The 12,237-nt window shown below is 35.7% G+C and overlaps 1 protein-coding gene across 2 annotated transcripts in view; it reads right to left on the bottom strand.

Moving 5' to 3' along the window:
* INPP5F (inositol polyphosphate-5-phosphatase F) overlaps positions 1-12,237 on the bottom strand; it is an 85,855-nt gene that overhangs the window by 16,197 nt on the left and 57,421 nt on the right. For both annotated transcript variants that reach the window (XM_036898700.2, XM_036898701.2), the window contains 5 exons: positions 9,102-9,226; positions 8,251-8,328; positions 7,218-7,338; positions 5,871-5,999; positions 281-398 (listed from right to left, as the gene is read on the bottom strand). In XM_036898700.2, the coding sequence (XP_036754595.2) occupies positions 281-398; positions 5,871-5,999; positions 7,218-7,338; positions 8,251-8,328; positions 9,102-9,226 (571 nt within the window). The remainder of the gene's footprint in view (positions 1-280; positions 399-5,870; positions 6,000-7,217; positions 7,339-8,250; positions 8,329-9,101; positions 9,227-12,237) is intronic.

The raw sequence follows: 12,237 nt of genomic DNA, 5'->3' as shown, positions 1-12,237 counted from the left end.
TTATTCCATACTTCAGAAGCTTCAACCCTGTCTTCTGTTACATAAATAGTAAGCTGACAAGCATATGGAAATGAGTGGTTTCTTTTGTTGCTCTGGCCTAAAAAAAATCTGTCAAATTCTAATCTTGTAAAACTTTGAATTTGATTTAATGGGTAAGATGCTCAATACAGAAACACAAATATATTATAAAACACGAACTCCCTTAATGAAGTTGGTTTCTATAAAATGTTAGTCACAGAAGGAATAACACACTTTAAAGAAAGACATTTATGATTCTTACCTATAACAGCCTGCCTATAAGCATCCTTGAATCGATTCAGGTAATACCTATTTGCTGAGTTAACTCCATCTTTCATAACTCCTGCTAACTTCCTTTCTCCTGTCCTTGTAAAGTCACCCTGTCAAAGAAAAAGTCATTTTGACAATTTATCCAAACACAAGAAAGTTCCCAAAGTCAACATAGGCTTTCATTTCAAGACTGGAATTATACAGGCTTTTACAATTTCTAAATAATGTAAAGTATCTACCAGTATTTGACGCTGACTCAAGGATGTCAAATAATTAAACCTGCCGTCTGTGGCATCTTCACAGTTAGATGGTGCTTTATTTGGCAATCTGTAGTATTTGTAAAATTTATTGGTCACAACTTATATAGCAAACACCAAAAAGATTTTCAAGTCTCAAACTGGTATGATATTCAAAACCCACAAATTTCTGATATGTGAAAATATGGACAATTTCCTAGAGTTTATTATAATTTATAGGATTTAACTTGTGGATGTGTGTAGAGAGTGCAGAGCTTTCTGTGCCTCACTGCACATTATACTCACTGTACAATGATCCAGTGAAGATTTAAGTTGTTTCTCTGTTTTTCACAACAAAGGTGTCAAAGCAAGTCCCTAGAGAGGCAGTGACTTATACTTAAGGCAAGGAAAGCATAGTCTTTTTTCTCCATCCCAATTCCACTATTTCAATCCAAGGCAATCTCAGAAAGAGGCCTTGTCCTAAAACTGGTAATTTAGGAAGAACATTTTGCCAACTATTAAATCACTCACAGGAAATATAATTTTCCAACAAGAATCTATTACACAAGACACCTGAATGCTGAGTCCAAAGAAGTTTAATATCAAAGGAGAAAAAGCATTTTTTCTAGTTTTATTGAGTTATAATTGACGAACAGCATTATGTAAGTTCAAGGTATACAGTGGGATGATTTGATGTATGCATGTATTATGTTAATATTAATGTAATCACTTCACATCACCACACAGTTCCCATGTGTATGTATGTGTGTATGTCTGGTGAGAACATGTAAGGTCTACTCTCTTAGTGAATTTCAGGTATATAATACATTGTTGTTAACTAGAGTCACAATAATGTGCATTAGATCCTCAGAACTTTTTCATCTTTTAACTAAAGTTTGTACTCTTTGACCAACACCTCCCCATTTTCCTCCACCTGCCATTAACCACCAATCCCTTCTGTTTGTATGAGTTGACTTTCTTAGATTCCACATGTAAGTGAGATCATGCAATATTTATCTTTCTCTGTGTGGCTTATCTCACTTGCCCTCAAGGTTTCACCCGTGTATTTGCAAATGGTAGGATTTCCTTTTTTGATAGCTGAAAAATATTCCAACACACACACACTCACACACTTTCTTTAGCCATTGATCTGTCACTGAACACTTAGGTTGTTTCCAATGTCCTGGCTATTGTGAACAATGCTGCAGTGAACATGGGGATGCATCTCATTTCCTTCAGATATATACCCATAAATGGGATTGCTGGATCATATGGTACTGCTATTTTTAACTTCTTGAGGAATTTTCATACTGTTTCCATAATGGCCATGCCAGTTACATTTCCACGAACAGTGCGCAAGGGTTCCCTTTTCTCCACATCCTTGCCAACACCTTTTATCTCGTCTTTTTTGATAAGTCATTCTAATGGGTATGAGGTGATAGCTCATTATGGTTTTGCTTTGCATGTCTCTCACGATTGCTGATGTTGAGCAACTTTTCATGTACCTGTTGGCCATTTGTGTGTCTTCTTTGGAAAAATGTCTTTAAGTCCTTTGCCCACTTTTTAATCACATTGTTTGTTTGTTTTGCTATTGAGTTGTATAGCTATTAACCCCTTATAAGATACACGGCTTGCCAATAGTCTCTCCCATCTGTAGGTTGTCTACTTTGTTGGTTTCTTTTGCTGTGCAGGAGCTTTCTCATTTGATGTAGTCCCATGTGTTTATTTTTACTTTTCTTCCTTATCCTTTTGGTGTCATATCCAAAAAAATCATTGCCAAGAGCAATGTCACAGCTTTTCCACTATGTTTTCTTATAAAAAAAAAAAACTATAAAGTTTCAGGTTTTATATTTAAGTCATTAATCCATTTTAATTAATTTTGTGAGTCATGTAACATAAGAGTTCAACTTAATTCTTCTGCACGTGAATATCCAATTTTCCCAAAAGCATTTACTAAAGAGACTATACTTTCCCTAATTGAGTATTCTTGACTCCCTTGTCAAATACGAATTTATTTCTGGGCTCTTGGTTTAATTCCTTCAGTCTGTTTGTCTGTTTTTATGCCAGCACCAGATTGTTTTGATTACTATAGCTTTGTAATATACTTTGAAATCAGGGAGCATGGTGCTTCCAGTTTTGTTCTTTCTCAGGATTGTTTGGCTATCAGGGATTTTGTGGTTCCATATAAATTCTAGGATTGTTTTATCTATTTCTGTGAAAAATGCCACTGGAATTTTGGCAGAGATTACACTGAATCTACAGTGTTGGGTAATATAATTTTAACAATATTAATTTCCCCAATCCATGAACACAGGCTGTCTTTCCATTTATTCATCTTAATTTCTTTCACCAATGTCTTACAGTTTTCAGTTCAAAGATCTTTCACCATCTTGATTAAAATACTCCTAATTTTATTGTTTTTGATGATATTTTAAGTGGGATTTCATTTTTCATGTAAGCTGTTGTTAGCATATAGAAATACAACTGGTTTTTGTATGTTGATTTTGCATGATGCAATTTTACTGAATTCATCTATTAGTTCTAGCAGTTTTCTGGTGGAGTCTTTAGGATTTTCTATATATATAAAAGATCATGTCATCTACCATTTTACTTCTTCCTTTCCAATTTGGATGATTTTAATTTCTTTTTCTTGCCTGATTGCTCTGACTAGAACTTCTAGCACTATGATGAATAGGATGGTAGGAAAAGGCACCCTTGTATTGTTCCTGTTCTTAGAGGAAAATTTTTAGCCTTTCACCGTTGAGTATGATGTTAACTGGGGGTCTGTCATACATAGACTTTATTATGTTGAGGCATGTTCCTTCTATACCCAGTTTCTTGAGTTTTTATCACGAAAGGATGGTGAATTTTGTCAAATATTTTTTCTGCATTTATTGAGATGATCATATGATCTTTATCTTTCACTCCATCAATGTGGTATATCTTATTTATTGATTTATGTATGCTGAACTGGATCTCCTAAAATGAATTTGGGAGTGTTCCCTCCTCCTCTTCTTTTTTTTTTTTGGATTTGATGTTACTTCTTTAAATGTTTGGTGAAATTCACCAGTGAAACCATCTGGTACTGGAATTTTCTACTTGAGAGGTTTTTGTTACTGATTCAATCTCCTTACTCATTCATTGGTCTGCTTAGATTTTCTATTTCTTCATGATTCGGTCTTGGTAGATTGTATGTTTCTCGGAATTTATCCATTTCTTCTAAACTGTCCAATATGTTGGCATAAAATTGTTCAGAGTAGTCTCTTATGATCCTATGTATTTCTGTGGTATTGGTTATAATGTCTCATAATTTTGAGTGTTCTTTTCTTCTTGTTTAGTCTAGCTAAAGGTTTATCAATTTTATTTCTTCAAAAAACCAACTCTTAAGTTTTGCTGATCTTTCTATTGTTTTCTTATTTCCTGTTTTATGTATTTCTGCTCTAATCTTTATTATTTCCTTATTTCTGCTAATTTGGGGCTTAGTTTCCTTTTTTTCTCCTAGTTCCTTCAGTTGTAATATTAGGTTGTTTGAGATCTTTCTTTTTTCTTAATATAGGCATTTATAGCTATAAACTTTCATCTTAGAATTGCTTTTGCTGCAGACTCATAAACACTGAGAAGTGACTAATGGTTACCAAAGGGGAATGGTTGGAGAAGGTGGGTGGGGAGGGAGAAGGGGATTAAGGGGCACTATAATTCACAATCACAACATAGTTCACTGGGACAGTATTACAGCAGAGAATACAATTAATAACTGTAACATCTTACTATGTTGATAGACAGTGACCACAATGGAGGGGGTGAGGGCTTGATAATATGGGTGAATGCTGAATCACTGTTTTGTGTATGTGAAACCACCATAAGATTGTTTATCAATACTTTAATAAAAATAAAAAAAGGAATTGCTTTTGCTGTGTCTTATAAGTTTTGGTATATTGTATTTCCATTTCATTTGTTTCAAAACATTTTTTCATTTCCTTTTGATTTCTTCTTTGATCCATTTGTGTTTCGAGAATGTGTTGTTTAATTTCCACACGTTGTGTATTTTCCAATTTTCCTCCTATTATTGATTTCTAGTTTCATACCACTGCAGTCAGAAAATATACCTGATATAATTACTATCTTCTTGAACTTGTTGAGACTTGTTTTGTGGCCTAACATATGATCTATCCTGGAAAATGTTTCATTTGCACTTCTGAAGAATGTATATTTTGTTGTTGGATGGAATGTTTTGTCTGTCTGTTAGATCCACTTGGTCTATAGTGTTGTTCAAGTATACTGTTTCCTGATTTTCTGCCTAGATGATCTATCCATTGTTGAAAAAGGCGTATTAAAGTCCCCCCTATTACTGTATTGTGCTTTATTTCTCCTTTTAGTTCTGCTAGTATCTGTGTTATATATTTAGGTGTTCCAATGGTGAGTGCAGAAGTTATTTCTCCTTAATTAAACAATAATTTATATATACAGACGTCTAAAGTTCAGTTTCCTTAATAGTACAATTTATTTTAAGAAATATCTTGAGATGAACTATTACCTTGAAGTAAAATTAACATAAACCTAATTTAAACTAATTAGACCATGTCCAATTGCCCAAAGAGGGAGTATTTAGTGACCAGTGACTATATTTTACATTTAAATTCTGTGAAGATTAGTTCTAGAAGATCCTCAAAAGACTATTTACTACAACCACAAAAAGATAATAAAGCATTTCTTTACCATTTACTATGTGCCAGGCAATGGTTTAAGCCCTCATGTGCATTAACTCCTATGATTACATGACAATTTTTTTGAAGTGAACCTTGTACTAATCCTGTTTTACAGATGAAGAGATGGACACAGAGAGGTTAAGTGACTTGCCCAATGTCACAGAGCTAGTAAGAAGTAGGGTTGGAATTCACATTCAAAGGAGGCAAATTAGCAACCAAATCCCATTAACAGACATGTTCTATTTTGTTTATATAAAGTTTTTTAAAACAAGTAGTTCACATAAAATTCCAGATTTCTAAATTCTCTTGAAAAACTGAGCGATCTAGCAACACTGGGCCTTCATCCCCATAAGGAAGCAGCAGAATAGCACCCTCCCAAGACAACATAAGCTCTTACGTAGGTCCACACATATCCATCTCTCCCTTTAATCTAATGAGTGGCCTGATTGAGACACATTACCTGGCCCCAGAAGCAATTTCAATACATGACCCATACCTTAGCCAAACATTCCAGAAAGGAGTCAACTGTATAGACCTACCACCTGTAGCCCACATACCTTTCTCTCAAAAGCAAAGTTGGTTTTAAACCACATTCTGTGTCCCAAAGAATGATCCACAAATGCTTGCTACAGGCATTTACCTTCAGAGCTGCTGTCCCAGCGTACTGCCTGCTGATGGAGTCTCCGTTATTGGCCCACATTATCTGATAGATCCGATTGCATTTCACTGGTAGTGGCTGTTCTGGGGGCATCACACCTAATTTCTTCAGCTAAAATGTACATATTGGTAGATTAACTACATAGGAAGCCAGCAAACTATAGCATAAAATGTATACTGTACAAAAAGGAAGCATGTTCAAATACATATTAGGACTCTTAAAAGAAATGGTGTTTCAGACTTTTTCAAAATAAAACAACACTTGAGAGACAGTCTTATGAATTGCTTCAGGTAAATAAATAGAATGAAACATTTATACTGTTCTGGTGTAATTTTTAGTATGTAGCCTCACTCTATATTTGTCTTTAAATTTGCCTATGAAGTAAAACTAGCAAAAAAGCACAATGAAATAATAAGCAGAACAGCTAAGTGCCCAATAGTTGTTAACTCTGTGCTAGGGCCAGGGTTTTAACAGATTTTTTACATAAATTATCTCATTTACTCCTCATAACAACTTTATGTAGTCAGTATCTAGACCTCTATTTAAAGATGAGGAGACAAAAATTTAGAGGGATTGAGTTTTTGCATGGGGTCAGCACCCAGTATGTGGTACAGCCAGGGCTGTGGACTCAAAAGCCTGGCTGCTGCAAAGTGACGTTAGAAGGAGCAGACTCACATCCTCTAAGGACGGTTGCTAGGTTCTATTAAAAAAAAAAAACGGAAACTGTGATAAGACTTTCCTAGAGAATTTGTTACTCAGGTGTTAGAGGGCTGAATGATCCAAAAGAGGACACTGAGTAACGGACATGATGAGTACAGGAAGCAGTTGCCACCAATTGGGGCATAAAGGGAAGAGGGTGGTTCTGTGGTGCCGAAGAAACCAACAGCCCCAGAGAGGGGGCTGCCCACAGGAAGGTAACACAGGGAAAGAAGCCTGTCCCTTCTCTTCATCCAGCCCCATGGTTTTCCTTTAGCACCTCCTACTGACAGACCCTGACATGGAGCCCACTGGCCCAGGAGAAATGTGATACACAGTCTCCCAGACCCAAACACAGAAGGAAGAGTTTGGGGCTGAGAGAAAAAAGGTAAATGAAGGCACACTGCCACCCAGTAAATTTTTAAATGTTGGGCCTCACATTTTTGAAATGATAATTTAGAAAAGGCCACTCGATTCAACTTTTTAATGAAAGTTGTGCTTTCCAGGTTTTAATAAGCAATGAAGATATTTGTATGCTGTAAATGCTCTATTGAACAAAAATTTCAGTTATTTGTTTATACGTGAAAAAACTTCAGAAAGGGATTATTTATAATCCAATGTACAACAAATTACCTGCTGTTCCATGACCACTCGTGCAATGGCAGCTTGAACTACATTGGTGCGATCCAGGCAGTCCATGCAATTAACACGAAAAATCCCTTCTTGTTTACATATTACTCCAGCTTGATCAACCCTTTTCCAAAATAATATGTGATTATTTTACAATATGAAATAGTTTTAAGTTTTCCAAAAACCAGAATCTTAACAATAATAACAGCAGTTCTGGCTATCAATTTGCTTGGAATATTATTACATGGCAGGCATTATTGAGTCCTTCATAGATGCTGTTGTTGATTTACACAATAGTTTAACAAGGAAGATATTTTTTGTCATCATTTTGAAAAACAAACAAACAAAAAACAAACCAAGGTGCAGAAAGAGCGACTTGCCCAAGTCACAGGACTGACTACTGGGCAAGCTGCCACCACCTCAAGTTGTGCTTTTCCACACATTTAAAACACCAACCTGCCCCTCCTTTTTGACTCAAAGAAGCAGTGCATCTAAACTGGCTTGAACAAACCCACTTCTCCACGCCCTGAAGGGGCAGGCAGCACTCCTTGCTCATCTCATTTCTCTGGCCACCTGTGGCCCTGAAGTCTGATCAAATGTTCTCTCCTGTCCTTTAAACAAGTTTCTTCTTCCTACGTCTCCCACCTATACTCTGAGAATCATTTTCTTTCTCTAATGATCTTGAAATGCCTGAAAACTAAGACCAAGTGTCTAAAGTGCACCTTCCCATATTAGGGGCAGTGAGAAAGAGGAGACAGAGGAAACACAGACCGCTAGACAGAAGTAAAGAATAGTCACGGAGCACTTCACTCCATGTTGCCTAAACATCCGGCGCCTTTTCCCTGTTCAAAGCTAGCACTGCCTAGTGACCAACACTCTCTCTTAAAAATAATAGGAACTGGGAAGCAAAACATGAAAAATAAAAACGCTTTCTCAGCTTGCTGCAAAATTATTTTCATGCTTAGCAGTTCTACACAAATACATATGATTTTACAAATCATGAGTCTGTCAAACTGACCTGTTATGAAATACCTACCAACACCACTTCATGTCAAGAATAATGTCATAAATGGCATCTGTTAGTGTTTGAACATTCTCAAACTTCATTCCTCGGCTAAAAAAATGCCAAAAGAAAAAAATCTTTAGTAGTATTTTTTTTAATTTACATGGTATTTAAGGAAGCTTGGAAAAATTAAATTATTACTCTAAGTACATGAGGCTAATACTACTATAAAATACAATTATATGTTTATACCTAATCTGCATTAGTAGCAAAAAGTGAAATAAGACATACTTAACAATACACTGAAATACATCACAGGTTATCAGAAGCTGCTTTCCTCAACAAACTTTCAATATCTAGGTAAATGAACCCACATGAAAGCCAGGATTATGACAAAAGAACCTTGCTTTCAGAATACACACAAGTTAAAGTTACCATCAAAAAGATTCACCAACTATTGTTTTTCCAGAACCAATTCTAGCAAAGTTTATTCATGGAGAAAGAACTATTATTAATAGACTATGAAGACAAGCCAACAGATGATTCTTAAGGGGACTCTATCACTTCTGCCAGGCTCAGACTCAAGCAGAAAGGAAAGGTCCAGAAGCTCTTTAACTGAATGGTTAAGGGAAAATGGAACTCTAAGTCTCCAAGTCATTTTTGAACCGAAAGACTGTCAATATTTCAGGAACAATTCATTTATATTTTTAGCCAAAATAAAGCCCAAATGAAAATTAAAAGTAAAAAAACGACACTCCCTCCCTTTCTAAAACTGATGAGCAAAAGAGATGTTTCTTCCCAGTAAGAAGAGAACTAAGGCCCCTGTGACTGCATAGGCCATTAAGACTGGAGCTGATCAAAGTTCACCTCAGGAAGCCCCTTACCAGTGCTCATGGAAGTCAAATGAGACATAGGTGAGGTGTGAGTGGTTAAAGAGCAACACCTGCTTCAGGAATGCATCACCGATAATCTTCTCTCTTCCTGCCTGGTCTACCAAGTTAATAATAACCTGGGAGAGGAAAGGGGAAAAAAAAAACTCCATTTAATCAGATGCTAGACTCATGATTTTTAATGGAGTTATTTGGAATTATGTCTTAGAAATATTTTATATCCATGCTTAGAAATTAATCTACTCAAGCATCAATCTTCTCCCTATAAAACTAAATTTTCATTTGTTAAATTTAGGTTTTTGAGAACCATTTATATCAATGGCATTGACAACTTTTTAATACATTATATATTTGTAATAACCCATCAGAATACATAATGAAAACAAGGTCCTTTATAATAGCTAATATTTAAAATATCTAGAATAATTTTTAACAAATATACAAGACTTGCATACTGGATACTGTAAAACTTGGCTGAAATGCATAAAAGAAAACCCAAATAAATGGAGAGACATACCATAGTGCTAAATGGCAAGAATCAATATTGCAAAGATGTCAAATCTCCACAGATTAAACTATATAGTCAACTTCCCTATTGGGAAGAAATCCTAATCAAAATTCAATCAGGATCTTTCTATGGACTTGGCAATTCTAAAATTTTTCTGGAAGGATAAATATGTGGGCAAATTTTTGAAATCGAACAGTAATAAAGGAGGACTTGCCCCACTGGAGAGCAAAACATATTCCAAATCTGTAACAATTAAAACTGTGATACTCATACTCATGTAGCAAAAGGTGAAAGACTCAGCAGGACAGGACTGACAGCCTAGAAATAGACCTATGTACACTGAGGAATCTAAGGTATAAAAACTTATCATTCTGGGAGAAATATGGACTAGTCTATAAATGGTACTGCGATATGTCTATAGAGTGGGGAAAAAGCTTACTTTAGCTCTTTACATCTCATTATATATAAAATAAATTCTACATGCATTAATGACCTAAATATTTTTTCATCAAGTTATAAAAAAGCTACAACATTTCAAATGATGTTTCCACAACTGTAGGATGGGACATGACTTTCTAATAAGCACAACACAAAAACAAGAGGACCTAAAAGATGGACAGGCGTGACAATCAAAAAATTTAAAACCTCCATACCAAATGATCATGTAAACAGCCAAAGACAACAAAAAACAAAGGCCTACCTAGGGCAATATACTTGCAACATAAAAACCAAAATGCATAGAGTGCTAATAAATTCAGTAAGAAAAAAGGAAAGTCACACACAAGAGAAAATATGAAATGAAAATTTTAAAACAGAAAACTAGTTTTTACCTATGCACAGGCAAAAACTGACTACTAAATATAGGCAGCATTGGAGAATACATGGAGAAATGGTCACTGATTCCCACTGCTGCTGAGAGTGGAAACTGATACGATCTTTTTGGGAGCAACAGAGTGGTCGGCATCAACTTTCAATGCATACACCATTTGATTGAGCCATTTCACTTCTAGAAATTTATTCTAGAAACCACACAAGTGACCCAAAGGATGTTTTCTGGAGAATGTTTATTATAGCAAAAACTAAACCTTAAAGGCCCATCAGTGGTAAAATGATTAGCTATTTATTTAATGAGATACTAAGTGGAAACAGCTGAACTGTACATATAGTACAGCCCTTTTTTGACTTAAATTTTGAATGTGTATATAAGCATGTCTCAGGATGGCTTTCACTGCAAACGACAAATCACTGACTCAGAACAAGAAGTCTGGGGGTCCAGAACTGCTTACTTCAGTGGTTACTCATACCAGTTCTTTACACCTTTTTGTTCTGCCATCCTCAGCACATTGGTCTAACACACAGGCTAGTTCTTTCAGGACCTTGAAACAGCTATAGCACCGCAAAAAATCCAGACACAAACACTACAGACGGTTCCTGCTGGTTCCTGTATCTCTTTTTATTAGAGCAGGAAATCTTTCCCAGAAGCCTCCCAGAGGACTGCCCTCCCATCATACGTCATTGGCCAAACTGCCCACAAACATACACAAGCAAATACCTAAACCAACCACTGGCTAAAGCAACAGCAGGGTTGCCGCAACAGTCAGACTGCCAGTGGGCCTGCCTCCCAGACAGCAATCACCCAGGGAAGAATGGACAGACGGACATTGTTAGAGTACAGCTAGAAACAAGGATGTGTCTGCTCAGTACACATACCTATTGAACGGATGTGTACAACAGGTCTTGAAAGTCAATATGGAGAAGAGATGAGGGTGGCGAGGAGGTTATTTCTGCTTCTTCCTTTACACAACTCAGTCTTATTTCAACTTTTACAGTGATCAGGTGTTTAAATTGTGATTTATTCTTTGTAATGATACTTGTAATAATCAGTCGCTCTTATCTGACAGCAATGACCAGTCTGAATGTGTAAGACATGGAATACAGCCAATCTGGAATTGATTTTTATATATGGTATGTAGGATAGGTATTAAAAAGCAAAACTCCAGGGTTAACAGAATAAGCATATTTTATTTTGATAAGTAATACCACTCAAAATGGCTATCCCAACTTAGATTCCCTCTAGCCATGTATAAGAACTCTCAATTCCCCAATACCTGCCTTTATTTCTTATTACCAAGCTTCTTGATTTTTAGGTGGTTTGCCTTTTAATTTCCTCTTGGAATTTAAAATGGCACAAAATTTATATATTGATTTTGGAAGAACTAAAATCTATTCAATATTTTGAGTCTTCCCTGCCAGGAACATGATATTTTCCCTCCATTCATTTAGGTTTCCTTTTTTGTTCTTCAGGAATTCTTCCCCCCACCCCACCCCACACACATGCTATCTTTTTTGTATGTTTATTAGAATTTAGGTTATTTCTTCCTATTCTACTTTATTTTGTTGTTAGAAAAATGTATTCCATGGCATTACACGTTTAGACTAGTCATTGCTAATGAATAAGAGTCACTGATTACTCTATATTAATCTTCTATCTGAAATCTGGTCATCTTATTGCACTTGTATTTCACCCAACAGTTCTTAATTGATTTTGGCTTACATGATCATATTCCTACAAATATGTACATGTATGAATATGTAAGAAAGATGGGCAGATAAAAAAGATAC

Source organism: Manis pentadactyla, chromosome 8 (genome assembly GCF_030020395.1).
Source record: "Manis pentadactyla isolate mManPen7 chromosome 8, mManPen7.hap1, whole genome shotgun sequence".
Classification (NCBI taxonomy): Eukaryota; Metazoa; Chordata; class Mammalia; order Pholidota; family Manidae; genus Manis; species Manis pentadactyla.
This window is presented reverse-complemented; position numbering and strand designations above follow the sequence as displayed.